This window comes from Anser anser, assembly GCF_964211835.1.
Source record: "Anser anser genome assembly, chromosome: 2".
In the NCBI taxonomy this organism is placed as follows: Eukaryota; Metazoa; Chordata; class Aves; order Anseriformes; family Anatidae; genus Anser; species Anser anser.
The window spans coordinates 116,446,826-116,473,984 of NC_139721.1; the positions used below are offsets into that span (position 1 = coordinate 116,446,826).

Here is a 27,159-nt window from a genome sequence, read left to right on the forward strand (position 1 = left end):
ACCAAGTTTTCTTGAAATGAAAAAGGAGACAGTGTCTGTTACAAGATGTAGAAATGAAAGCTCTTCCTCGAGATCAGGTTGCTTCTACCTTGCTTTGTTTTATTTCATCTTGGGTGACCGTTGTTCAAATAGTAACAGGAAAAATCTGAATTCTGATGCTCTTAAAAATAATTCTGCACCCCAGAGAGAGGTAAACACTTCCATCTTCTACAAATTGCAAAAGATCCGGTAGAAGGCTTACTCTTGTGTATTAATGATTTGTAAAGAGCTATTATAGGGTATGCATTACTTAATCTGTCATTATCCAGAAATGCCTACTCTTCAACTATGCTACGTATCCTAATACCAGTTCTAGGCAAAACTTAAGGAAGGAGGGGAAAACAAAGTTTTCGTGGGTGTAAGCTCTCCTTTAATCATTCAACAGTGTAAAACAGTTTAATAAAACTAGTTCTTCAAGAATTAGAAAACTAGATCTTGTTAACACAGGGCTGATCAAAGTAAATGCATATGCTTCTAAGTAGGGTTCTTGACGTTTAGTACTACATGACTCTAGTATGATTTTTTTAGTCTTAAAATGCTATGCGGTAGCAGCGGATCATATACTGGTCCAAATTCGGAGTTCAGAATTACCTAAGGGAGTAACTTAATCTACAGAGTATGATCTGCAACTCTTTAAGCAGGGAGCTTAACGCTACAGCAGAAGGATAAGTCCCATTCATGTATCCAATGGATGACTTGATTTGCATATTTGTTTCACCAGCTCAGTTATCAAAATATTTGCATACAATTCAATATTTAAAATGAGCTGTTTAATACCAGTTACTGAGAGGTTGAGGGAGAAAGTGACTGGTTTAGTTGGTTTAAAAAAAAAAACTGAGGTAATGATTAGCATGTGTAGTTGCAAGAGGGAGCACCTGGTTCCCTCAGATCTTCGTATAATGGAGAAGAGGATGTTAAGAACTGATGGTAGTAGACTTTCAGCAGTGGCCTTAAAGATTTGAATACCTTTGTGGAAGAAGTGTTCCTGACAGTTTATATTACTCCGTGGTGGTGGTGACTGGACTGAAGCTGGTAACTCCTGGTACATAGGTCCAAATCTGGTTACTTTGCTGTTTACACTCTGCTAGTGATCTTGCTAACTGTGGAACGAGGACTATAATAACACAGAAACATAAAACTTAAGTCACTGTTGCACTAGAAATTGCTCTTCACAGTGGCAGATAGCTCAATGTTGCTTTGTCTGCACGATAATAGTGAGCGCTGTTCAGAGATTTCCAAATGTTCATGTACTGATTGCTGCTTTTCATTGTGGGAGGGGAAACATTCAGGAAGGTACCACAGTTCACAGACATGGCCAACAACTCTCCATATGCTCTAGACAACTGTTTTGGCTGCTGGAATGTTGTGAAAATGTACACTTTATATAGACTTATCTGTAAATACTTAGGTGGATTGTGTGTTAGTTATTTTCTAGTTGATTCCGATGGTAAAATCGTGACTCAGCAGGAAGGAATATTCCGCAGTAATTGTATGGACTGCCTTGATCGGACAAATGTGATTCAGAGCTTGTTAGCGCGTCGATCTCTTCAAGCCCAGCTTCAGGTAAATGTTTTATTCTTGTTTAACAAGCTCTTAAGAGGAGGAAGGCTTTGTTTGGAACTGAAATGTAATTTAACACTTCAATAAAAGCTTGCATACTTGAGTTACTGTAGCGCTTGTTTGAAATGCTCTGGCCAGATTCTAGTTTAATGAATAAAGCTTTTTCTAAAAGCAAATCCTAATGTTTCTAATGACCTGCTAGTGAGCTTCAATGTGCTTTTTGTTTCAGAGGCTAGGTGTTTTGCATGTTGGACAGAGAATTGAGGAGCAGGCTGACTTTGAGAAAATCTACAAAAATGGTATGCAGTTCATAGAGTTAAAAACAAACAAACAAACAAAAAAAAACAACACTTGTCCAAACAAAGTAAACAACTTCCTTAATCTTTCTCAATGTTTTCCTGTTCACAGCATGGGCTGATAATGCTAATGCTTGTGCCAAACAATATGCTGGAACTGGTGCCTTAAAGACAGATTACACAAGGCAAGTCACCCTTTCTTGTAAAGGTCTTCTGCGTTTTTGTGCACATTTGGGACTTTCTTTAGGTCTTCATATCTAAAAAGATCACTAATTTGGGGCTCAGGCCATTAATGAATTCTGCAGTTGTTTAGTTCAATTGGTTAAATGTGAGACTAGAATCTATAGAAGAACACTATTCTTTGCTTCATACTAACGTATGAAATGAAAAAAGGTAATCTGGAAATAAAAACAAGAAAACGAGCCCATTCAAGGTACATTTGTGTCATGGGATGGAGAGAAGGGCAATTCTATTTTCAAATAAATTTTGTTACAAATGTGTGTGTGGTATTAATGCAGAGGTAGCACTAGATTATTTTATGTATGTGTAGGTATTCATTAAGCATAGTACACACTTGAGCAATGAAAGGACTGTAAATCTGAAATTCTGTTCCTGAATGTATACACCTATTACAAATGTTTTTCAAAATTTCTTGCAGAACTGGAAAGAGGACTCAGTGGGGCTTAATAATGGATGGCTGGAACTCATTAATACGTTACTACAAAAATAACTTCTCTGATGGATTTAGACAAGTAAGTTAGGCTTTTAACTGTGGGAAAATGTATCTGATAAATATCAAATTTGCTGTGTGTTTTTAACTCTTGCTCTGTTTCTCTTCCAGGATGCTATTGATCTCTTTCTCGGAAATTATTCAGTGGATGAAGTAGAACCTGCTAGTCCTCTACACGTTAAGAAAGATTGGAAATTCTTAGCTGTGAGTATGGGGACTTTACTCATGTTTGGAGAAACGCATGAAACCTATTTAGTCCCTTGCATCAGTAAGACAAAGTGGAAATTGTCTATTTAGTAATGGAGTGTCCCTATAATATGGTTCTGTTTCTATGATACCTGCTTATAGGACTAAACCCAGACTGTTTCCTTGACAGAAAATGGAGTGTCCTTGAGGTATTGAAAAAACTGCTGCTTGCTTTTTTTAAATCTGCTTCATCCAGTGGAAAGGGAGAAATTCTACTAATCACCATCGGTGACTGTTTCCTTCTGCAGAAGAAGCTTGTGAAGATCTCTTCTCATATTTCATGCAGAAGCATAGACTGTAACATGAAGAAAACCTTTTTTTTCCTCACCTTTTATGTAGCAAAATGGGGCTTGGGGACATTAGGGGTTTAATTGGTAGCTAGTGTTTTTTTAAAACTTTGCATCTTATCCAATAGATGTATTTCAATTCTGAACCTCAATATTGAACATACTTTACCAAATTTTGGAACTCTTCAAAATTTTATAGTACCTGACATCAGCAGTTGAAGCAATTTTATGGTAAAGCTAGTAAATAGCTTTGCAATACGTTCTAGCTTAAAGGAATTTAAGAAATATATGTGCTATTATATCATTTAATTATTCTTTTTTCTTTCCCTAGTTGCCTATTATCATGGTGGTTGCTTTCTCCATGTGCATTATTTGTTTGCTAATGGCTGGTAAGTTGCTACTGAGCTAAATTTCCCAAAATTAGCTTGCTTGTGTGGGGACTGTGTGTGGTTTTTTTCCCCCTTCAAATGGTTACTTAAAAAATACACAGTATAAATGTGCTTCTCAGTTATACTGGAAGGCGTTTGAGCAAGGCTCTGGAGACTGAGGGTCAGCACGATACCATTAATGTGGAAAAACCTGTAGTACTATAGAAAAAAACACTAAAACTTTTGTAGAAGTCACTTGGGGGCAATTAATTGACCCTGAATCCCTGAATTTAGTTCTACCTGAGTAGATGTATAGCTTTACTATAGCCTGGATGAATCTCCTGAAGAATCTCTTAACTTTTGGCACAAAGGCAATTCGGAAAAGCCAGATATAGTCATAAGCTCAGCCTGACAAATGTTCCCCTAGCTTACATTTGTGCTGGGAATTGAAGTCTTTGCTTTCTGCTTTTGTCTTGGATTTTCTAACGTTAGTGCCAGTGGGGTTCTTGACTCTGTGACCTATGTAGCGGTGTCAAAGCACTCTAAGAACTATACGGCAGAACAGTTCTAAGCTTCTAAGTTCTAAGCTACTAAGAACAGAACGCTAGTTTATGACCATCCAACTTTGTCAAGTCAACTGCTAGGTAAGGAAATACAGAATGGTGTAAGAGAAGACCCTAGTTCCTTTGAAGCACTTTTAACTTCATTTGATATCTGTGGGAGAGCTTGCAATATTTTGGTTTTGTATTTAGATACTCTCTCTGATAGCTGGAAATAATAAACTACGGTGTCTGACTCTTAACAGGTGATACATGGACTGAGACACTGGCCTATGTGCTTTTCTGGGGAAGTGCAAGCTTTGGAACTTTCGCTATCATCCTTTACAACGGCAAGGATTTTGTAGATGCACCCAAGTTGGTCCAGAAAGAGAAGATGGACTGAATTTGTGTGTGTGGAAAGCGGCTTGGTACTGAGGATTCCTCAAGCCACACCTGGAGTCTCTACTGACCTGCTTTCCACACCAAACTGTGGTCTAATGAACATTCTTCCTTGGCAGCCTTGTGGGGAGAGGAAATAGTGTCCTTTGGTGGTAGCTTTCAACTGAGATCTGACTCGGCAATCTTAGTTGCAATGGTTTTTGGAATATTGCATTTGTGGAGGGGGCTCCACTCAGTTTACTGAGATGATTCAAAGATTCCAGACACCAAAAAGCTGGCTTTAATGTTATAGGGTGTAAGCGGACTGCTTTAGCCCACAGTCCAAGTGTGCAATTTCAGCTGAATTTTGTTCTCTGGCTTGACAGGAGGGGAGCTCTGATGCTGCTCATATGTCAAAATACCTAGGTGTTGAAGCACTAATAACGGAGCTTCTTTGAACAAATAAGGCTTCATAAGAACACAAAGTCTTGTTCCAAGACTCATAGCTGGATTATATTTGCTGTGATAAAGTCCATGTTAACAAGTCCTTTGTGCATATGTGTGTTGTTTCTTGTCCCCACCAAATTAAAGGATCCGTTGAATCCTAATGCTCTTCCAAAATGAGCTTTTTGTCCGGTGTTATCTGGGACTGATGCAATATTCTACTAATCATTGTTTGGGTGAAAGGACAGTGTAATTGGATGCTCCTGAAGTTGCAAATGTCTTGCACTGTTTCAGTACTACAGCCTCCAGATGATGATTCATTAGTTAGCACATTAAAGATTTTTTTCTAAATATGTAAATGAAATCAAAGAATGTAAAAATCCTTTGCGGTGTTTATTGAACCCTCCTTATGCTAAAGGTCCAAAGTATTCCATTACTTTAAGAGCAGTCACAATGTAAAAGGTGAACTTCATATTGTTTTGCTAGTCAGCTGCTTCTATACTTTGTTTATGTTGAAATAATTTACGAAAAAAGGAGTAAGAATCTGAGGAGAAAGTGTTAGCCTAACACTGTGGTTGCACTTGGGAGCAGCAGCTTGCTTTTTGTGCATGATGATATAACATTTAAAAAAAAAGTAAAAAAAGCTACACTATAATTTGTGTTGGTTAACAATAAATGTGTGTCTTTAAATTTAGTGCTTCCAAGCTGTAAACAAAAAAGTAATCCTAATCAAGGACCAATTTTAAACTATTTTGTCACTTATTTTATATGGTTTGTTTGAAACCAGAGATGAAACTTGCTTAAGGCGCTGTGCATTGTTTAATATTTCCTGTAAGTACAGCTGTATATTCAGATTGCGATTATAAAATTTAAATGGGGGGAAGGGAGAAATATGTAGAATATTAGAACTAGCACAGTTGTCATTGAAGCTAGAACATAAGACACTGATAATCCAGTGTTTCACTGTGTTATGACTGAAAATATGTACAGATTTTTGCAATTGTTAATGTTCATTTTAATCTTGAATGTTTCTGGAGGCCTCTCTGGGTTTTGTGTAAACATAACCTGCTCATAAACACTAGTACTTGCGAAGTATCTGTTAGCTTTTAGATGCTGTAATGGAAGTACCAGTTGGCGGTTAACTGGAAAATCCTCTAACTTAACATTTCTGAACATGAACTCTGTAACAGACACAAAGTACAAAACATAATCTCACTATTTAATGGTTTTTATGGCTCACAGGCAGGTGCCATTTGGAACTTGGTTGTCTTGCAGGCTAGAACTGAACCTTCGCATCTGTGGTGTGGAAAAACTTGTTGTGGCAAAGACCAAACGTGATTAAATGAAGATCAAATGTGATTAAATGGATCGTAAGACACAGACTAATATACCTTTTTGAAGCTGGAAGGCATCTGTATTTCAGTGCTTTGCACAGTCTGTATTTCTAGAATCACAAACGGTGTACTCGTAAAGGACAATAAAATGCCCAACTTTTCTAGATGCTGTCTGGTGCCGTGTGTGCTTTGGGTCAGCCTTGCCTCCACCTTATTCCCTGGGGACTGTTTTTCGGTGGACGGCAGCCGGGGCTGCGTCTGGGCTCTTTGTGAGGCGCGCTTCGCTGTCCGAGGACCCGATTTCATGCGCAGGGCGCAGTCGCGGGCCCGGGCCCGGCCCTTTCCGCCGCGCCGCTTCCGCCCCTTGGCGCTGTGGGCGGCGGCCGCTTGCTGGCGGCGCGGCCCTGTGGCAGGAGCCCCCCGCAGCCCGCCCCGCCGCTCTCCGCCGCCCGCCCGAACACCCCCGGCCGCGGCGCCGGGCTCCCGCCGCCATGAAGCTCGTCAGGTGAGCGGATGGGGGCGGATGGCCGCCCGGCCGCCATGGCGCCCGCCAACCGCCGCCATGGCGCCCGCCATAACGGCCGCCAACCGCCATGGCGCCCGCCCTCCTCTGTGTGGGGCTTGGCGGGAGCGGCCGCGAGGGTCGCGCTGACGCCGCGTTATGCGGTAACGGTGGGGAATTAACGGCGTGTTCTTAATCGGCAGGTTCCTAATGAAGCTGAGCCACGAGACGGTGACCATCGAGCTGAAGAACGGGACGCAGGTGCACGGAACCATCACAGGTAGGGCGCGGGGGCGGCCCGCAGCAGCGCCCAGCCCGTTAGCTCGGTGCTGGGCATCGGCAGGAGCCGTGGCCGAGGCTGGGCTTGGTTGCTCTGAGCTCCCTCCGGAGGAGGCCTGCGCGGGTGGATGCGGGTGGGCAGGAGTGAGGGGGGTTCGCTGCGGTAGGGCCCGGACGTCTGCCAGAAAGTGGGGGGGTGGTGGTGAGCTGTGACCTGCCAGCTCCCCGCAGCCAGACACACAGACGCTTCAGAACTTCAGTTGGTCACAGATCCACACTGACACACGGGTGGGCGAGTTCACCCACGGTCAGACTTACGCTGCTGGTTTGTCTTGTGATAAGCTTTCCATCAATAAGGCGCTGCTGGGAGGTAGTGAATTCAGTCATCCTGGGAGCCTTTCGGTCTGACCCGAGCGTTGTTTACAGGTAGGATCAGGGGTGAAGGAAGTTCACCCTGTTCCCAATCATTTTGTGGGCAAAGCTGGCATAAGGATGATATTCGCTTAGAATTTTAGCAGCATGATAAGGTAAGGTAGTTTTACTGCCTTATAAAACTGATAAAACTGATGGTGGATACACAGCCTAAACTTTTATAAGATGCTTCAGTGCTTCTGACTTTGATTAGAGCAGTTGTGACAAGCGATAGTCGCATAAAAACATTACACCCAAGTCACCAGCAGAGGGATTTTTTCTTAAAATAGTAGTACATATAAGCAGCAAGTGTTAAATGTTGATGCAGCCTTAAATTGGTTAAACTTCACGTGTAACCAATATTAATCTAAAAGTGAGTTATTTCCTTCGAGCCTGTTTTTGCTCTGCTTGTGGTGAATTTGCATGGATATGCATCTTTGTATATACTTGCATTGGTTTCGTGAAACTGGTTTGAAGACATAGCATAGGGATTAAGGGCAAAAAGGAATCCTGGTGTCAAGAACATGGCATCCTGCTGTTGCCAAAGGTCTGTCACAAAATAAGTTTGTGAGAATTAGTATCTGGGGAAGCGCTTAGTGTCTGTGCTGATCCCTAAAATGAAGGAGCTCCTTTTTGTATCACTGAACTGAAAGCATCGGGGAGAGCCTTTGTAGGTGATGATTTCATTCTCATGTGTGTGGAAAAATGCATGGACTGCTTTGTTTGCTTGAGTAACATCAGAGACTGAGTGTTCTCAAAATAATATCACATTAGAATTACTTACAGACATTCGGGTACGTAGGGGGGGCTGTTGCGTTTCATAAAGCAAACCGTTGTGGTTAAGTTAATGATCGTGCTTGATCTCCTTTCCTTCACCTACTTGAAGTTACTTTTGGAGGCTCTTCTATCCTGACTAGAAGAACAAAAAACAGTTCAAACTTGGCAAAGTTGTAATCCAGGGGATTGCTTAGGTGCTTTTTTGGCCCGTAGCAATCTGCTGAGATTTGGCAAAATTAAAAATTGGCGTTATTTTGCAGCCAGATGCATCAGCGCTGATTAGCACCTGAATGCACCGCCCGGTATCCGAGTGCAGCGTGCTCCATTGAACCCGGCTAGGTAGGAGGCAAACAGCCTGCATGTCTCCTTCTGACCTCGCTGCTTCTGGGCTTGATCATTGAGCAAAGTCTCTCTCGTGCTCTGCTAAGGATCTGTAAGACCTCTGAATGCAATCCCTGTTTCTGAAGGGACAGTCTTCCCTTTACGTTGGTGCACAAACCCTGGTAACAACCCTCGGGTTCGCGCCATTTCCTCTTCCTCCTTCCGCCGCCAGAGCAGCCCTGCTGAAGGAGCGGGTTTGTGTAACGCTCACGCTGCCAGGAGGGGACAGGACGGGTGGAGTACAGGAGTCAGAACCGTGCAAAATGTACAACGATGGGGGAGAGGATAGGAAAATAAGAATAGCACAGCGGTTCTTCTGGTTCTGGCCTGCTGCTCGCTCACGTTATTTGCCTTGGTGAAACGTCTTACAGTTTGCTTTTCCGTATTTGTGAAACAAGACTGTTTTGACCATGAAGGGTTGGTTGTCGGTACAGAAGATTGAACACACTAAAATCTTGCTCATATGGGTCACCGAATAAACAGTAATTAATGTTTGTAAACAAATAGAAGATATCACACTAGAATTAGATGTCTTTTACCGGAAATTAAATGCTTGACAGTTCGGCTTTTTCTTAGGTGTATAGCAAGAAGAAACGATCGTTTTTTTTCACCTGCTCAATGGTTTGTTTTGCTTCCTTTTTGAAGGAGCAAAAAGACTAATGCTAGACTTCTGTAAAAAAAAAAAACAAACAGCAGTTTATTTGTTGCTCAAAGGAGTTTTAATTGTTCACAGAATTGCTGTGACTGGCTAAGACCTAGATGAAGACCTCTAGCAACACTGTTCAGTTAGTAGCAAGTGGTTCTTCCATCAACAATTTTTCATTGAGGTGTTGTGGGCAGCAGTTGATAAATTATTGAGCATGATTTAAGAGAGAAAAAAGATGCAGTTTCTCGCAGTTAGAAGCTTGCTTAATTAATGACATAGATCCTGAAGTGTGTTTTAATGAACAGGATAAAACTTGAAGCATGTGCGTACTTCAGGTGGTCCCTTTTTGGGTGTTTTTATGTGCTTTCATCCGTAAAAATGAGAATTCTGTTGTTTCAGGAGTGGATGTCAGTATGAATACTCATCTCAAAGCAGTCAAAATGACGCTGAAGAACAGAGAACCTGTACAGCTGGAGACGCTGAGTATTCGAGGGAATAACATCCGCTACTTCATTCTGCCAGATAGTTTGCCGCTGGATACTTTGCTAGTGGATGTTGAGCCAAAAGTCAAGTCCAAGAAGAGAGAAGCAGGTTAGTCTGTGATTTCCCAGTCTCTCTGTTCTGCCTTTGAGATCTCTGAATCTGAAAACGATCAGAGTCTGCGTTGGGCAGCTCGTTCTTTCACACTTGAGGGTTTGATACTGACCTTGCTCACTCTGCCTTGCCTACCTTATTGACCTCTGTAGAGTTTTCTTTCATGTGAAATTATTTATATGACTTCTCATGCTTCTGTTTTAAAAATGTAAATACTTTTAAGCTTGAGTAAGTCTTAACCTGTCACATTATCAGGGGTGACAGCAAAGAGATTTACAGTTCCTCTTTTCTGACTGTCTTTTCTGTTTCCCCAGTTTGTATGGGGAACTTCCAATATAGCCTAATAAGAAAGTACAGAACAGCCTCACGAACAGGGCGGAACTGAAATCCCCCTTGGTAGTGGATAAAAATAATTTGCTGGAGAACTGAATTGGAGAGACTTCTGAACTGTGAGGGAGTCAAAGCAGTATTCTGACGAGCTGCTATCTGTTGGAAAAAAAGCCCTTTTCCTCAGAAGCCTAACAGTATAAGGAATACTTCAGTTCTATTTCACGCTTAAAAATTAATATCCAGTAAACTCCACAAAATTTGTATGTCTTCAGGCAGTAAACATTTGCCCAGTGGTTACTGCGTGTTTTTAAAAGAAGTTAAAATGAAAGTTAATTTGGATCTGCAGTCTTTGATCCATGGTATGTTCTAAAAATAGGTCATAATTAATCTGTTTACCTTACTGAAATGGTACAAGGCAGCCTCGGGTGTGTGTGTCACAAAGCGCCAGTGTTGTGGCTGCTGGCTTTATTAGAGGATAAGGACAAGGCTCCTGAAACGGTTTTGCTCCTCTCATGTCCATTAAAAATAATCTGACCACGAGGAGAAAGTGCAGCGCAGTTGGATTACCTTTTTTCTGAACCTCACAATGTGACGCGAACCAGAACATCGCTGTGCCTTTCTAACCCTGAGGAAAGGGAAGGAGCTGTGACAGGGCTGCGTACCTGCGTTCAGCACTCCCTGCGCCCTCGCTGTGCTGAAGCGGTCTCAGACCACGCTGTGCTGCGGCGCGCTTTGCCGTAGTCTGGAAATACCCTTGGGCTGCAGAGCCTCACACCGCATGGTCTCTCCTTGGCAGACTAAAGCGGTGATGGAAGGCTGGATGCTGCGGAGAGATCTGGGGGGGTGTCTGTGCAGTGGCTTTGAGTGTGATGATGCTTCGGAGTATTTTGGAGTCAGGAAAAAGGGGTACAGTGACGTTACCATGTGGACCAGATGACCTCCAGCAGTTCCTTCAGCCTGAATTATTCAGTAATTCTGTCCTCCCCTTACCGTACAATGAAATAGCAGGATTTAAAAGTAGGAGGAAGTAATCAGCCTGAGAATCACGTCTGAAATTGGCACGGGCACCACTGAGAGCAGTAGGAGCTGTTTGGTGGTGGGATCCTTTAAAAATGCGGCCACTACACATAACACCTAAGAGAGAGAGAGCTTGGAAATCTGTGTGTTAAGCTGTGTATTTCCCTTTTGCAGCATACTTAATAAAGCACAGTGTGAGCTGAGGCAGAAGAAAATCTTTTCCAGGGAGATGAATAGTAACCAAAACGCTCACTGCAGGAAAACCTTGCATGTTCAGTTTTTAGATTCCTGAAAAACTTACCAGAGAAGAGGAGCCACAGTTCTGTGTCAGAGCACTGTACGTGTGCTATAGAATTTAGGGATATGCATATATAATTTATAGCATGTTTCATCCCCTCGTTATCTGTAGAGCAGTCAGAGACAGATGGGAGTCTGTGGAAATTGCACACTGCAAAACCTAGCACAAAATAGGAACGTACTGTCTAAAACATTCAAGTGTTAACAGATTTAATATCTGACCTGCTGCTTCCTTACGATGAGACAATAGGCTGTTTATGCTCGCTACAGAATGTTTTAATCTAAGTTAAGGTATTGCCAGGTCTCACTTGATTTATCCTTTCTGTTTTATTTGCTAAGTCGCTGGAAGAGGCCGTGGCCGAGGACGTGGGAGAGGCCGGGGCCGCGGAAGAGGAAGAGGGGGCCCGAGACGATAACTTCTTACCACACAACTGTTACCAAATTCTGGGCAATTTTGGATTTTTTTTTTTTGTACAGGTCTTGTTTATGGTATCCATTTTTAATAAACTGAAAAGTGAAAAAGTTGTCTTTGCTGTGTTAGTTAAGTCTGGGGAGGGAGGCGCGTACTTCTAGAGGCTGTTGCACATTAAGCATGCCCTGTTGGTGTTGGTTATGATTTTCAAGATTTTATCCACCCTTGAAGGCTGTAAAATTACCTCTTGCTCTTTGCCCTGTAGAGAAATGCTTGTGTTGGTGTACTTTGGAAATGTTTGAAACGAATCCCTCTTTTACAAGGCTCTTGCCATCTTCTAATGGTTATGTAATTAAGACACTATATTAAGAACCTGTTTCCCGTGTTTCTCTTATGTTGTTTTTCAGTGACCTCTTTAAAAGTTCATAGATAAAATTTTTACTGTTTTCTGCAACATGAAGCTTAAATTTTGAACATGGTACTTTATAAAACATTCACATAGGCAAATGAAACAGTTCTATGGAGCTGCTGCATTGTTGCTTCTCACAATTAAAATTTAAAGTATATTGGATATGAACTTTGTCAAAGCTAATTACATGGCATACTTCTGCTTGGGTGGGGCTTGTAAAGGAGCTTTATCACAGGCTTTTTTAGTGCACCTATAGTGCATCCCTAGCAAATTCCAAGTACAGCACAGGGCAGAATTGCATACTGGAAGTGGAAGCTTACTTCTGGAGATGAGAACTTCTGCAGCTTATTTATAAACTGCTTTGCTGGACACAAATATAAAAGAAGCTGTGTTGGCCGTAGTTACACCATCGTACCGATTTCTCCCTTGCAGGAAAGGGATTGTTACATTCACGTTACAAAACTTCAGCGATTTCACCTGTTGATGAAACACACGCACGCTTAAGGGTTGGCTTTGTGGACCAGTAAGGATATTTGCCAGTACTTTTATCCAGGAACATGCTTAGCTGGTTGCTCATGTTTCCAGACAGGCAGTGCTAGAGCAGAGAGGAAAGGAATTGCCTAAGGTACGTAATGGGTCGATCTGCTGGTTAATTCCTGCTAGCTAGCATGTTGTGGGCTGCTGTTCTGCTTTTTCCCCTCTTTCAGAGGCCATGTTAAAGCTTCATCCTGTTAGAGAAGAGCTTGTTTTCTGAACCGTTGTGGGACCTCCCGGGAGCGCTTTTTGGTAAATATAGCACCCAAGATCCTCAAATCTCTAAGTAGCTGCTACAGATAGTGGTTGCTGCTCTCTTCCAGAAGCGCCCCGGCGCTGGCGATGCGGGTGAGGTCTTCCCAAATCCAGCCGTTGGCGTTCATGCGACGGTTGAGACTCTTTCCCTCTTCAGCCTCTTCCGTACAAAAGTGACGAGTGCCCCCAGGGGTATGCACATGGTGGAGGATGCCACCAGCAGCCCTATCACCGCCAGGGCGTAGCCGGGGTAGTCTTTTGTCACCAGCTGCCCCTGCAAGGGAGAGAAGCAGCATTGGGTCTGGGTCTGTGCCTTGCGGTGCCCCGAAGTCAGCCCGCCCTCGAACAAAGCTGCGCCGTGGGGAAGCACCGCGTGCTGCCTGGGCTGCAGCAGCTCACCGGTGTCCTTGGCGCTTTCCTTTGCCCAACTTTACCAGCTTAGAATTGGTAACAGGAACAGAGCTGCTGTAGCTGTTACGCAAGGGAAAAATAGTGGGGGAAAAATTTCTGCAAGCTTTGGTAAAGAGCAGAGTTTGGCTCAATTTGTTTTTCCTAATGAGGAAAGCTCCTCAGCTCGGTGCTGACCTCTGTCAGGGCTTTTCATCCTGCTCCTGGAGCCCATGGGCTCATGCTGACACCTGATCAACAGGCCTGGCCCTCCGCAGGCTCCCAAATTAGTGGTGACGTGAGAACAAGGTACTTAATTTGTTTCTACACACTAGGAACATTTCCACAGAAACGTTGGAGCCACCAATTACTTACCCAATAGTAATTCCTTTGTGATAAATACAGTTAAGCATTCTTACAAATGTGTTTTGGCCATGAAGAAAAACAGATGTGGTAACTTTCAGCAGGGGACTGCTTTGTTAAAGATACTTATTTATTCCAGCAGCAGCTCAGTTTTGTTAAAATACCACTAATTTTGACCAAAATACTACAATTTGAAGGTATTTTTTCTGGTTAATGTCTTGTTTTTAAAAAGGTATTTTGATCTTCAGTCAACACAAATACAATTTTACTGTTTGAAGGGGGTCAATTTATAGGAGTTTTAGAGGGAAATTAGTCTGTTTTATAGGACCATGGCATTGCTACCACTAGGTCAAGTTTTTCCCTGTTCTACCTTGCTGGGAAACAAAGGCAGGTAGATTCCAGCTGCTTTCAGGGGACACTTCAGGAAGGAAGGCTGTATCCTTGAAGGAATTAAAATAAATAAATAAATAAACAACTGTTTTACCTGTGTGCCATCCCATGCTTGGTATTGAAGTGTTCCCGTGAGGATATAGTCGGTGAGGTAAAATATAAATAGGCTTATAATCAGCAAAGGACTAGCAAAAGCCCACATAACTTTCCAATACCAGTTGAGCTTGCGTCCAATCATCGTGTGAAGATCTTTCTCAAATCTGTGTTTTAAAGAAAAAAGAAAAAAAAGGCGTATTCTTGAGAGCATACATTCAATCAGCACCTTGATCTGGGTTACTTTAGAAACACCTCCAGAATTATACATGCAAGCAGAGGAAGGGGAGAGCATGCTTGCCCAGGAGAGCAATGGGCAAAGAGGTAATAGCAATGCAGGTGGCCATTTGTGCACTTTTTGCTTTTTGATCTGGCACCATGTTAAAGCTCTTTCCTCTACGTACCACCAGATACCCTGAGTGCAAACACCTTTCTCTCCTGTTTAAAACTGTTCCTGATGCAGAAACACTTTCAGCTGCAAGTGTTGACAGCCCAGCCCCTGCATAACGCTGAACCCAAGACCCTGGAAAAAGGGGTCGGCAGGGCAGGGTGACCCCATTGCCTTGCTGACAGCAGAGCTTAGGAGAAAAACAACCCCGGGTGGCACTTTTAGTCTTGGCCTGTGGTTACCATCCCTCGTGCAGTGAGGCGAGGAAAGAAGGCGGTGTCGCGATTTTACCTTCTCAGCCCGTAGATGTAACACACAGCAATGGTTTCTACCAGCACAATGAGCAGCAGCGAGAGGGTGGCTGCGTAGTCATTGAAGATGTCAAACCAGTAATTGCCAGCCTCCATGGTGAATATCAGGCCAATGATGCAGTTAATGAAACACACGACACCTGCGGGGATAGAACAGGGCCTGCCTGCACACCTGGAAATAAAACTGCGAGGGGAAAAAAATGCAATGCTTAGGGGAGTGCCTGCTGCCGCCAGGGGTTTGAGGAAGGCTGAATTACTTTCCCATTGTTTGGTTCCACACTACGTCCTATTTCAGCACCTAGCCACATGGCATCCTTTGCACCTCATAAAGATCTCAAAGTGCCACAGAGTAAGGGTTGCAAAACCCAGAGGAGAAAGATAATTTTTTGCCCTTTGGCAAAGAACTGCCCCTGTTTGTGTGTTAGTGAATACACTGGTGTATCCTTGAACTACTGATCACCTCTGCTTCCTGAGACCTGCATAATCGCAGCACATTGTCACAATGGCGTCAAGAAAACTGGGTCATAGCCACAGCCTTGTGAAGTGCACGTGCAGCAGCCTGCTGGGCTCTGTGGTGCCAGCTATTACAGCTGCAGGGCATGGGATTTTTGAGTGTGTGTGGTACTGGACTGTCCATGCCCTTTTCTCTGGCTGATTAGAGCAAGGATTTTAAATGCTTGCCCCCTCACTCTCTTGTCTGCATGGAGGACCCTTTGAAATCTGGACAGTAATAAGGGTGGTAAAACAGCTTTTAAGGTGGGACAACTGATTTTGATGCTTGAATGGGAGCATGTGCCACTTTTGGCCACAGAACAAGCTGGTTCCCAGTTGGGATACCAGTGATGTGCATGCAAAACTCAGAGCCACTTACTACAGGTGTCCTGACTTTTCTCCTGGCCTTTTGAATTCCACTGTTCTGCAGGCACCGGTCTGAATTCCCAGCCAAGCGGTGTGTGTTGGAAAGCCCACAGGTGCACAGCCACAACTGTCTTGGTACTTTGAGGTCTCTCAGGGGAAATTGCTCGGTATTGCCCAAGTGCAGGCAGGCCCATCTGGCAGTATACTTGACACTCCCTGCCCCCCTCAAGAACAGAGGGACCCTCAAAGGCTGTGGGACGCCAAAGCTTTTGCACACACGCTCTCTCCCTATGAGACCTCTGCTGCTGTGGGGTGGGCACTTACCCGAGATGACCTCCTTGGGGAAGCGGGTGGCGATGACCTTGCTGTCGGTCAGGGGTGTCAGGATGGCGGCGGTGTTTCCCAGCATGCTGCCGATGCCCAGCATCAAAAGCATGACAAAGTAGAGCACGGAGTACAGCTGAGACACCTCCATGTTTTTGATTGCTTCAGAGTAGACGATAAATGCTAACCCTGTTCCCTGGACAGCCTGATGGGGAGAACGAGAGACTGAATGAGTTGGGGTCAGCTCTATCACCTGTGTGCTTATAGGAAGGCAGCATTTCAATGGGGGGGCATTAAAATTCCTGCCAATTTCAGTCCCTTTTCAGGACCCAGGGGTGCAGGACGTGCCACGTTAAGGGGGACCAGAGCCCAGACACCAGCGCAAAGCAGCCCCTTACCGTGTCTAACTCAGCTTCCAAGCTGCAGTTTTTAAGCTGCGGCAGTAATTGGGCGTATTCCTGCGGGTGGGTGGCCATGAGGTAGTCTTTCATCTCATTGAGGTTGTCTGCTGTTAAGGAGCCTTCCTCCAGGTCAAAAGCATTCATCAGCAGCAGGATCACCCTGGGGCGGACGATGGGGATTTAGTTTCTGTTGGCTGGTTGGAGCCACCAGGGCCAAGTGATGGAAAGGGGAGAATGATGGCAGCGCTGAAAGCAGTGGCTGGGCAAGCATTGCCCAGGGAAAGCCCAGCCTCACACAGGGGTTCAGACCACCCCGGAGGCCAAGGCATAGCACTTATGCTGCTTTTACTCCCTGTCCCCATTGCCATTGGCCAGGGCACCCGGTATTCTGGGCACAGGCCAGTGCTGGCTGGTGTCCCTTCCCCTTTGCCCTCTGGTCCCACTTCCACATGCACCCCCAGCTTAACAAGCCTTTTGGCAACGCCTGGGGACTAGCAGCTTGGCTTCCTCGCAGATCAGCAGATAGATACAAAGCTATAAAAACACGAGTAAAAGTGTAACTGCTGCAGGCCCTGTGCCAGGGACTGCTGCCTGGGGGCATGACCCTGCAGGGTGCTGAGTGCCTCCAGAACATCCCCACCGGGGATGCTGAGCCCCTGGTGCAGGGATTGGCCTTAAAGGGGGAGTCAGAGCATTGCTGCATTTTGCTAACCACCACCTCCATCGTCCTGAAACCCACAGAGCAGGGCACACAGGAAAGCACTGCTGTGACCCCGCCCAGGAAAACCCGTTCTCTTCAGCCAGCCTGTGCCGTGAGTCAGCACCCAGGTGTCAAAAGGCAATCCAGCTCTGACCTTTCATCTCATCCTTCATCACTTTAAATAGCACTATTACCTTTATTAGAGCAGTATCAAGTCTGGCCTCTGGCCAGCACTGCATGCTGTTATTTATTTACCTCCCCTTCTGTTATTTCCCCAAGAATAGCTTGCAGTAGCAAACAAGGAAAATACAGAGCTCTTACTTGTTTATACAGCTTTCGTAGTTAAACGTTGCCTTGAAGCCATAGATGGAGAACGTCACGATGCTGGCAAATATGGACGTGGCGCTGTTGATGAGGGAGACAATGATGGCATGGCGCTCACAGTTGTTGCTCGGCTCATTGTAGCTGGCAAAGGCGATGAGGCTGCCAAAGCCCAGGCCCAGCGAGAAGAAGATCTGCGTGGCGGCACTGATCCATGTTTTGGGGTTTGACAGCTGCTCCAGCTGCAAAACCAGACAGGGAGGACAGGGCTGTGAAGCTGCACTCAGTGCCCAGCACTGCCCCTCCTAGCCTGCAGGAAAAAGGACAGGGAAAGTGATGGCAATGAGGTCCCCTACACCCAGGAATGAAGGGAGATGGGTTGGGTCCCTTTGCACACCCATTTTAGCTCACGGACATTTTTTTTGGCAGGGTTAGCACTCAGTTTGGAAGTAACATACTGCAAGATATGTTACAGGGCATTTCCTTCACTGCAGGTGAACACAAGAAGCCCATGGTAATGTGGCAGAAGAACTTCCAGCAGCTTACAGCTGGGGGTTTTCAGATGTCTGACCCAAGCTACTGCCACAAAAATTTAATATGAAGAGAAGTATCATTGCCACCTCTTGAAAACCTATACATTCAGTCACTAATTACGTTTTGTTAAAAATTCAGTGCAGTTTTTCCATACCTTTGGTGTAAACATGTAAATAAGCCCATTGACAGCACCGTGAAGTGTTAACCCCCTGATGAGGTATATGATGAGAACGCAGTACGGCAAGGAGGCCGTGACATAGACGACCTGCAAGAAGGAGGGGAGACACACTGGTCTAAAGAACACACAGGACTGCCTGTAACGGATTAGCTCTTTCTCACTTAATGTACATAAAACATTATCATTAGTGTATTTGTTATCTTGTACTAACCTTTAAACAAATATTTTCAGATAAATCTAACTTAAGAATTAGGTCTTAGGGAAACAGGTATTTATTATTAATGAAGACCCATGCTACTGTCCTGAGGGTCTTCTCATTGACTGGAAAAAAAAAATTAAACATTTGCAGCTTTTACAAACTCAGTTCTGCTGCATTTAGTGGAATAACATTGGTTTGCACCTCTTTGACAAGTCAAAGGTCAACATCTTCTCTAAGAGGAAGGACAGCAGACTTCATAAAAGGTCAAATCAAAGTGGAATAACAGTATCTTAATTCAGAGGTGAAAAAATACTTTAGCTTCATATAACTCAGATTTCTTTTTAAGTAAAAGAAATCTTTCAGTTGTCTTCCAAGAGCTTTTGGTCATCCCCTGAATCTAAATCTAAATCTTAAATCACCACCTTAGAAAGAGCCAAGTGCAAAAACGGGAGAAGCCAATCAACCTGTCCTTGTGTACATCCCAATGAATCAGCTAAAAACAAGTGTAAAAATTAATTCACAATACACATTTCCTTGGAAAACAAACTCGTGGGAAGAGACCAGTACACGGGGATGAGCTCAACATGTGCAGCACCAACCCCTTCTGATGTTGGAGTCCTAATGGGGAAGGAGCCCAACAACACTGCATTTGGGTGCAGGGCAACTCCTCCCAGAAGCTACATGTCTGTACCTCCAGGTGTCTGTCTTTCTTTGTAATAGGTCTTAAAGTACATTGGCTTTGAGTTCCTCAGCAAGACAGCCCTGTGCTCGCCACACAAACCTTTCTTCTGTTCTGTTGCTGCAGATGCACTGGGTCTGCCCTTGCTCTCTCTGAGGAACCCCTGCCTTTGCTATGCACTTTCAGTGCACTTTGGCTATTTTATTTTTTCTTTGCCCACAAACCCAGCTGCAGCAAGTTTAAAAGGTGACTTAGTTTGCAGTCTCTTGGGTTTCTGTGTTTGTCTAATGCGATTTGTGGATTACAGCCCTCAGCTCTGTTCTTAGTGAAGGCTCAGCCGGGACATTTCTTTGCCCCACTCCTCATAAGTTCTGTTGCGGATAAAAAGAAATCAAAACTACCCAGTAGTCCTTTTTTTTCCTCTTGCAAAGCCCATGGAATAGGTCTCTCCTGACAAGATCAGCATCACCAGGATCTGCAATTACTTCTCACCTTGCCGGTGGACTCAGTGCCGCGGAGGATGCAGAGGTAGACCACCAGCCAGGCCAGCGTCAGGCACAGTGCCTGCTCCCACTGCACGGCCCCGCTGACCTCCAGCGAGGGGGAGATGTTCAGGGTCTGCCGGTACCAGAAGTACTGGGTGGACGACGTCTTCTCACACTCCTCCTCGTACCCCGTGCGGTTGCTGTTCAGGGGGCAGGTGGCCCATGGCAGTGGGTCCTGTGAGGGAGGGAGGATGGTGGGGGAAATGGAGGTGAGGGAGGCTCTCCCTCTGGGGCTGGCTTGTCCCCATGTTGCACCACCTTGCCCTGTGCTGACTGTCTCCCTTGGTAATGACTCCTGGGGACAACTCACTCTCCAAGGACTGCCCCTCTCCTCTGGGGACGACCCTCTCCCTAAGGGACAACCCCCTCCCTGTGAACAACCCTCTCTGTCCATCTCCACTGGAGCCAACCATATCTCCTAGGTTCAACCCTCTCCCCAAGGACTGACACCCTGTCCTGGAGCCAACCCTATCCCTTCAGGATGATCATCTCCCTTAGAGTTTATCCTCCTCCCAACGAGTGACTCTCTCCAACCCCCTCCCTTGGAACCAACCCTGTCCTTGGGGACGACCCTCTCCCTGAGGACTGAACTATGACCCTCTCCCCTGCCTTTGGACAGATCCACCCCACCCCAGGCAGCAGCCCACAGTGGCTGCTGAGCCACATGCAAGCAATGCATAGCGGGGCTGACCTCGGACCCATGTTTTGTGACGAGGAGAAGATGCTCCAAAGCCCCTGGTCACACAGCTGTCTCACATTTTTTCCCCAGAAAAGACCCAGGAGGGTTTCTGGAGCTTGTGCCCCCCCTCAGGTTGATGATGGCTCTGGACGATGTCTAGCACCAACGCAAACCCCCTGAGTCCCTCCATGGGGCCGAGGCACTCTGCTGGGCGCCCACACACCTGGAAGGAGTGGAAGAGGTACCAGAAGGCCCAGGCGTTGATCACATTGTAGTACATGGAAAGGAAGAAGGAGACGACCACGCTGGCAACGCCTGTGGGTGAGAGGGAGTGTGTGGTCAGCGGCAAAGCCCAGAAACCAGCCCTGGCATGATGGTATCCTCCCTCCTCCTGACAGGGTTGGCCTGAACTGAGCTTTACCCTCTAGTTACCCTGGCGGGTGAACATTCAATTTATTTTTACAACAAAATGTGCATGCAAGCACATTAATTTGGGCCATCAGGGTGATTTAATGACTTAATAAAGCCGCAAGGACTGGGTGCTGGTAAACCTGAGGCCATGGCGGAGCAGCCAAGGCCCCGTACTGCCCCGTACTACTGGTGGGGTCAGCACCCAGTACGGGCGGCCTGGAGCTGGGTTTGGCCCTGCCCTTCAGGCCGCCATTTTGGCAGCCTTCCCCAAGCCAGTGGGGCTCAGGCCGCCATGCACAAGCAGGGTCTGGCCCCAGTGCCTGGCAAGGGAGAGGGAAAATGCCTGTCTGGCACTATGTGCCTGGGAGGCCGCTTTGCGCAGCACGGTGGAACCCCACCTCCCGCCTGCTTCCTTCTCTGAAAGAGAAAGCTCTCCATTCAAAATCATCCGTGCCCCCCATGTACTGAAATAAATAAATAAATAAATAAGATATAAACAGAGAACGTACCAACCCCGCAGAGGTAGGGGCTTATTATTTTCCAGGCACCAATGCTCCCCTGGCGCATGCGCTGCCCCACTGCCAGCTCCAGGTAGAGCAGCGGCATCCCCTCCACGATCAGCATGATGAAATACGGAATCAAAAAGCCTCCTGCAAGGGAAAGCAGACAGTGTCCGGCAAACCAGCAGCCTGCAAACACCATATTGCCCAATGAATGGCCAAATTGCCCTTGGTGGTGGTTGCTGGCTGGAGGGCTCCCATACCGGTACAGCCCTGAGGGATATTTCAGGGGACTTCAAGCGGTGTCCTGTCTTGGACTGGGAATTTTCCATGGGCATTTGGCATGGCTGGGACTTCTGTTGTTAAATTGCATGTCACCAGCAGCTGGAGCAATGTGCAGGTTGGAATTGTTAACGGGTAACGAAGCACCAGCCCGGCCTCTTGAAAGGTAATGAGAGAAAGAGGGCAAGGGAGAGATGGACTTCATGTGCAGTGTTCTGCGGTGGATAGAAAAGCAACAGGAACATCCATGCGGAATGGAGAGTTTTAAGTAACTTATTGAAGCCTGGCAGCAGGTGAGGGAGAGAGGATGAAGAGGCAGGATGCACCTCAGCTTGAATTTCTGCTGAGAAGAAAAAAATCCTCCCCTATGACTTCGAAAAAGGGCTGCTGACTGAGTCAAAAACCGGATTTTTTTCATGAAGCCTTTCCTAGTTCCCTTTTTACAATGAGCCAAAAATATTTACGTAAATATCTCTTATTTAGGATTTAATCTGTGGCATTAACATTCTTCGCAATGGGCTTGGCGCAGTGGCACAGAGGAATGGGCTCTGGCGGTGGCCGAGGCAAAGAACTGGAAATAAACACGGCGCAATAATCCGGTTTATTCTGGGAATTAATTTCCTACCTCCCAGCTCTGTCTTTATTAACAAGCCCTTTGTTAGCCTGTTAGATAACTTCCCAAACTGCAAGGGAGGTGACCGAGGGGGGTTTTGCGACATCCTGGTGTAGGATCGGCATTAGCCTTTGGAGGTCGTAAAGCCTGCAGATATCTTGTCTGCTAGTATCATGGGTGATAAGGGCTCTATTGCTCTGCTGGGCAATACAGGGGCTGGCTCCTGCTTCCCTGCAAGGAAGATGCCAAACAAGCAGTAGTTGGCATCCCCCCAGTGCCTGGCATGTCCAGCTCTTAAGTTCTTGGAACAATGTTTTGTCTGCATGGGTTTTGCAGACCCCTGGAAAGCCTTTCAATAATTTCTAAGAGGGCAGTGACAAATAATTAGGAAAGCAAAGCCTGCTGTCAGGAATTTTAGACTCACAATAAGGAGAGCTGCCAATCCACTGGGAAATGTAACTGGGGGGGACAAAACTATGGCAGAAACTACACTTATAAAAACAAGTTTTTCAGAAAATATTTGTTTTTAGTTATTCTTTTTCTTTGGTTAATCAAATGTTCCAGCTTTGGTTACATTTCAGAGAATTTTCACCATTATTACGCTATTGATTCTGATAAGAGTTTGAGTTTTGCTGTCCTTCAGGATGTCTGCCAAGAGAGGCTGTTGGTGCACTCATCACATGCAGTTTAATTACTCTCTGCTTAGAAAAGTATACCCAGAATCGCAGCCCTTCCATCACTTCTGCTCTCTGAAATGTCTAAGAAAGCTTCAGACACAGCAGCAGGTAGCTTCTACTGTAGTTTTGCCCATGGCATTATCTGTTTTTGTTTGTTTGTTTTTTTCTGACCCAATCCTGCAGGGCAGCTCTGATACGGTCCCAGCACTGAGCTGGCTTTTCAACAACCAGCACAAACCAAATCCTACCACCTGCGCATTTAAAAGCAAGCTACAAGCCAATGCTCACTGCACCAAACAAGCAAAAAGCACTCAAACATGTTGGTGTATTTCTTTCCTGAAAGGAGGAAAAGTCAGAAACAGACCAGAAGTAAATAAGGCAGACATTAATCATGTCACTTAATGCACGAGTGAGATGGGTCCGATGCTATGACAATGGATGCAGCACGAGAGAAGTTGTATAAAACTGGGATGTCTTATAAAGACAGCAAAAGACTATAAAGTTTATACAGAGAGGATTCTTCAGAAAATGGTAGTTAACCAGTGGTAGTTATACACTAGAAGAGTGTTGTTTTTCAACTAACCTAATTAACTGACTTTTGATTTCTAAGAAAGAACATCTGTGGCTGCCGTATGTCATAGACATCACCTTTCTCCAGTTTTAACCTAGGAGAGGGATAGACTTTCAAAGGTATTTTATTATTATTATATTTTTTAGCCCTAACCAATTTATTCCCTGCTTTCAAAACTTCGTGTGAGGTTTTAGCTGCAGAACTCCTGCTGACTAGGGAGTTTTAGCCAGTTTCGAGATAGACTTGCAGCCAAGTTATCACCTCCTAAAGCAAGGCTTTGTATAAAAGACAACACATTAATGACAGCATCTTGAAATGCTACAGTGGATCCATAAATCAAATCAGTGAAAGCAGCTCCCCCTTCCCACTACATTCAAGTACCCATCTGTGAACTTGCAAAGAACTGAACCAGCTTCTGATGCCTACACATGGCTCAATGGGGCAAGAAAGTAATAAATTAATATCATATGGACCTATATCTCCCACTCTGCTTCCATCCCTTTTACAAGACACGGGCCTTCCCACTGCTTCATTGTACTTCTAGGAAACGAGTGCTGCTGTCTAGGGGCAAATGCCAGGTAAATGTCTTATGCAAAACAAAACACAGATTTATAGGTAGAGTCAGCTGTATTTTATGTCTCTTGCCTGCACAGTACAAAGAACTTTCCTCCCGAAACACACAGACAAAACAACCTGACCTCCTGCTCTGCCCTGGATCCTGGTGGGGTCAACACAGACAACACACGCTTGGAGTTTCAGCTTACCGTGCTTCTCCTACAAGTAGAAAGCAAGAAATGTAAACCACCCTTACCTCCTCCGTACATCTGGCATAAATACGGAAACCTCCACACATTTCCCAGCCCCACGGCGTAAGAGATGCAGGCGAAAACAAACTGCACGGGGTTGTCCCATAGCGGCCGGGATTTCTCCATCTCCTGCTGGCGGGCAGAGCCTTCAGCAGCGCCGTCCTGCCGTCGCTCCTGCAGGTGCTCTGCCAGCCCTGCGGCCTCCACGCCAACCCGGCTCGGAGGGGAGGGAAAGGTGGAGGCACGCTTGCCAATTCCTATCAAGCTTTTTAATTACTAATCTTATTAACAGGCACATACTGAAGGAGGAATGCTGGTAAATAGATTATAGACACACACAGCACTATAAAATTGGTACTTTGGGTGAATAGCTGCTTGGGGTTTGACTGGTGTTTCTGGGAAGGATGTGAGTCCAGGGATTTTTATCGGCTCACGTGCCGACTTGTCACTGAAAGGAAGTAACAGTGGGGCTGTAGCTTGGTTTGTGATACTGAAAAATTGTTCCCCACATGGCTGCCTCCTCTGGGAGCAGCGTTCATGTGAGTGGGAAACCAGCCTGGATTTGATAATAAGGGAAGATGTTTCTGCACTTTTGGGACTTGTTTTAGTGGTTGTTGGAGCTGGCTTTTATTGGAAGTGTCTGTTGTCCTAAACAGGTCCTTCCTTGGGCATCCATCACTCCCACCCTGGTGCTCACCCCAGCCAGCCCAGCATGCTCCCCAACTCCAGAAGTGCCCCTGAAACAGTCCCTGTCACCTATGTAAGTCCCCAGCCCGCTGCAGCTTTGAGATCACCACTTCAGCCATAGCCCACACTCTCTTCACTTCCTTCATGCTCAAACCCCACCGCTGCAGACAAACTTTTCTGAGGGGTTGCTGTTTTAGAATGCTTCCAAGCATACAAAGGCCACTGGGAAAAAGCCCGTGGCCCACTGAGGAGGCAGAAGGACTGAGGAGGCCCCTGGGTTGTCTGCAGGCATGCTGAGGTGCCAGGTCTGGACGTGAACCCTTTGTGCTTGGGCTCCTGCCAAGGTACACTTTGAGCTCAAGCACTGCAGACAGATCTGCCAGCAAAGGAGGCTACCAGCAGTGTCTCCAGCAATAAAAAGGGGCTGAACAAGTCCAAGGACTCAGCTTCCTTCCCCTGTCTAAATGTGCCTTCTTTTTTTTTTTTTTTTTTTTTTTTTTTCTTTCCCTCAGGCCAGCACTGGGCACCTTTCAGGTCCCTTTTACAAATAAAATCCACTTGCCTGTGTCAGCATCTCTCCCCCAGCACCAGCCACTTGCTCCCTGCAGCAGTGTGCACGTCGTTCCTGCACCGCATCGGGCACTGGCAGCACGGAGACGAGTGCCCAGCTGCGGACACGGGGGAGAACTCCAACCGCAGGACATCTGGACACAAGCCCAAACTGCAGGATATGTCAAGCAGCGTTGCTGAAACCAGCAGAACAAGTCCAGGTGAAGCTTCCCCAAGAGGTTCTCCGTGAATGCTCCCAGCCCACCAGGCTCGGTGTAGATGGTTGCCTGCCTCTGTGACTTGCTGACCAGCCACAGGTGGTAGCCAAGGCACGAAGTGAGACAGAGGGAGCCCCTTTTTTGGATGCCACAAAAGGTGACTGCAAGAGGTTTACACATCTCACATAAATGAAACCAGCATGGTCACTGGATATTGTCAGGGTTTGTCAGACGTACAGTTTTTGAGGGAGCTCGTGCTTCTGCAGCACTCTTACTGTCTTGTCTTGCCCACAGAATTGCAGTGTGCCAGCTAGCCCTGGAAATACATCACATGGATAACACTGAAGTCTGCTGGAAGGAAAAATCTGAGACAATTTTAGGGCCAAAAGCTACTAAACTGAAGGATGCACTGAGAAGCTCCAGGTATGGTTAACTATCCCACATCAAGAAAACTGTTGCAAATTATTAAAAAATTAAATGTCCCTCGCTGCCTGTGGTATTTATTACAAACGATGCTTATAAATAACTGACAGCCTTCAATAACACACAGGAAGGAGAGCCTTAAAAATAGCACATCACTAGCACTTGGGATGCTTCTGTGTGAATAGATTACAGCTACTGATGAGCATAATCAAGTTAAACATTTCCTTGGCTCTGTACCTCCTTCCCATTACATTTCAAACTAGTTTACTAATGGACGTGGGAGGCCGTGCAGGCACAGAGGTGTGCCATCCTCAGCTCAGGTCAGGCCAGATCAGGAAGTTCAGATGCAATGAAATGAATCATTGCCTCTCTCACAAATGCCAGTCTCACAAACAGCTCGGGTTCTTACTCTAGGATTTTCCGCACATACCTCAGAAAATCGAGATGCTATTTCTGATGCCACTCAAGATTTTATCTTCTGTAGGTTTCCTTCCTTTAGGTTGGGTGAGGACTTTTGCTTTATCTGGAGGAACAGAGATAAGTCTTTAACAGATAAGCAAGAAATGTTGATCATTTCATTGGTCATGTTAAAGGATGATTAGTAAGAACTTTTTTTGCCCTGTATATCACAAATTCAAGAGTGTGTGGTCTGGGGGAACGGGTGAAAAACGGTAGGGGTTCATCCCCAGAGCAGGCCAGGGATGGCATGAGAGCTGCCGCCTGTAAACCTAATCAGGTGCTAAACAAAGCAGAGAATCCCATTTCTCACTGAAGCAAAACTGGAATTACTTAGTTGAAGGAACCAATTGAAAATCCTTGGCTTTTGTCTCTTGACGTCAGTACAGTAAGAAGCCAAGCACCCCTCCCAGCTATTTCAAATGCAGACAGAAAGGGAGTCTGGGTCCTAGCAACAGGTTGGGGCCCATGATTCACGGGTAGAGAGAAGCCTTATTTTATTTTAGTACTGAAAGAGATGGAAATAAGGGAAGGGGGAGTAATAAACAGCA

At 45.5% G+C, this 27,159-nt stretch overlaps 3 protein-coding genes across 4 annotated transcripts in view; 2 read left to right on the forward strand and 1 right to left on the reverse strand.

The window, feature by feature from the left end:
* SACM1L (SAC1 like phosphatidylinositide phosphatase) overlaps positions 1 to 6,387 on the forward strand; it is a 29,955-nt gene extending 23,568 nt beyond the window's left edge. Inside the window, exons 14-21 of one of the 2 annotated variants that reach the window (XR_014580048.1) lie at positions 1,464 to 1,602; positions 1,829 to 1,898; positions 2,008 to 2,080; positions 2,554 to 2,647; positions 2,737 to 2,829; positions 2,974 to 3,020; positions 3,490 to 3,547; positions 4,332 to 4,395. Coding sequence is in view for 1 of the 2 variants with exons in the window: in XM_083824996.1 (XP_083681122.1) it covers positions 1,464 to 1,602; positions 1,829 to 1,898; positions 2,008 to 2,080; positions 2,554 to 2,647; positions 2,737 to 2,829; positions 3,490 to 3,547; positions 4,332 to 4,468 (664 nt within the window). In the remaining variant the exon portion in view is untranslated. Of the gene's footprint in view, positions 1 to 1,463; positions 1,603 to 1,828; positions 1,899 to 2,007; positions 2,081 to 2,553; positions 2,648 to 2,736; positions 2,830 to 2,973; positions 3,021 to 3,489; positions 3,548 to 4,331 lie in introns of both variants that reach the window. The other variant, XM_083824996.1, reaches the window with a different exon arrangement.
* Positions 6,388 to 6,568: 181 nt separating this feature from the next.
* On the forward strand, positions 6,569 to 11,977 carry SNRPD1 (small nuclear ribonucleoprotein D1 polypeptide). The gene is made up of 4 exons (XM_083825001.1): positions 6,569 to 6,726; positions 6,927 to 7,003; positions 9,617 to 9,808; positions 11,795 to 11,977. The coding sequence occupies exons 1-4, from the start codon at positions 6,713 to 6,715 to the stop codon at positions 11,869 to 11,871; spliced, it is 360 nt and encodes a 119-aa protein (XP_083681127.1). The 5' UTR covers positions 6,569 to 6,712; the 3' UTR covers positions 11,872 to 11,977.
* Positions 11,978 to 12,605: 628 nt separating this feature from the next.
* SLC6A20 (solute carrier family 6 member 20) lies at positions 12,606 to 26,427 on the reverse strand. Its single transcript, XM_083824997.1, has 11 exons — positions 24,281 to 26,427; positions 21,336 to 21,476; positions 20,639 to 20,730; positions 19,684 to 19,911; positions 18,290 to 18,400; positions 17,602 to 17,843; positions 16,578 to 16,740; positions 16,180 to 16,384; positions 14,978 to 15,137; positions 14,300 to 14,465; positions 12,606 to 13,339 (listed from the first exon to the last, which is right to left on the reverse strand). Exons 1-11 carry the CDS (start codon positions 24,399 to 24,401, stop codon positions 13,190 to 13,192), a joined length of 1,779 nt encoding a protein of 592 aa, XP_083681123.1. The 5' UTR covers positions 24,402 to 26,427; the 3' UTR covers positions 12,606 to 13,189.
* Between the last annotated feature and the right edge of the window lie 732 nt (positions 26,428 to 27,159).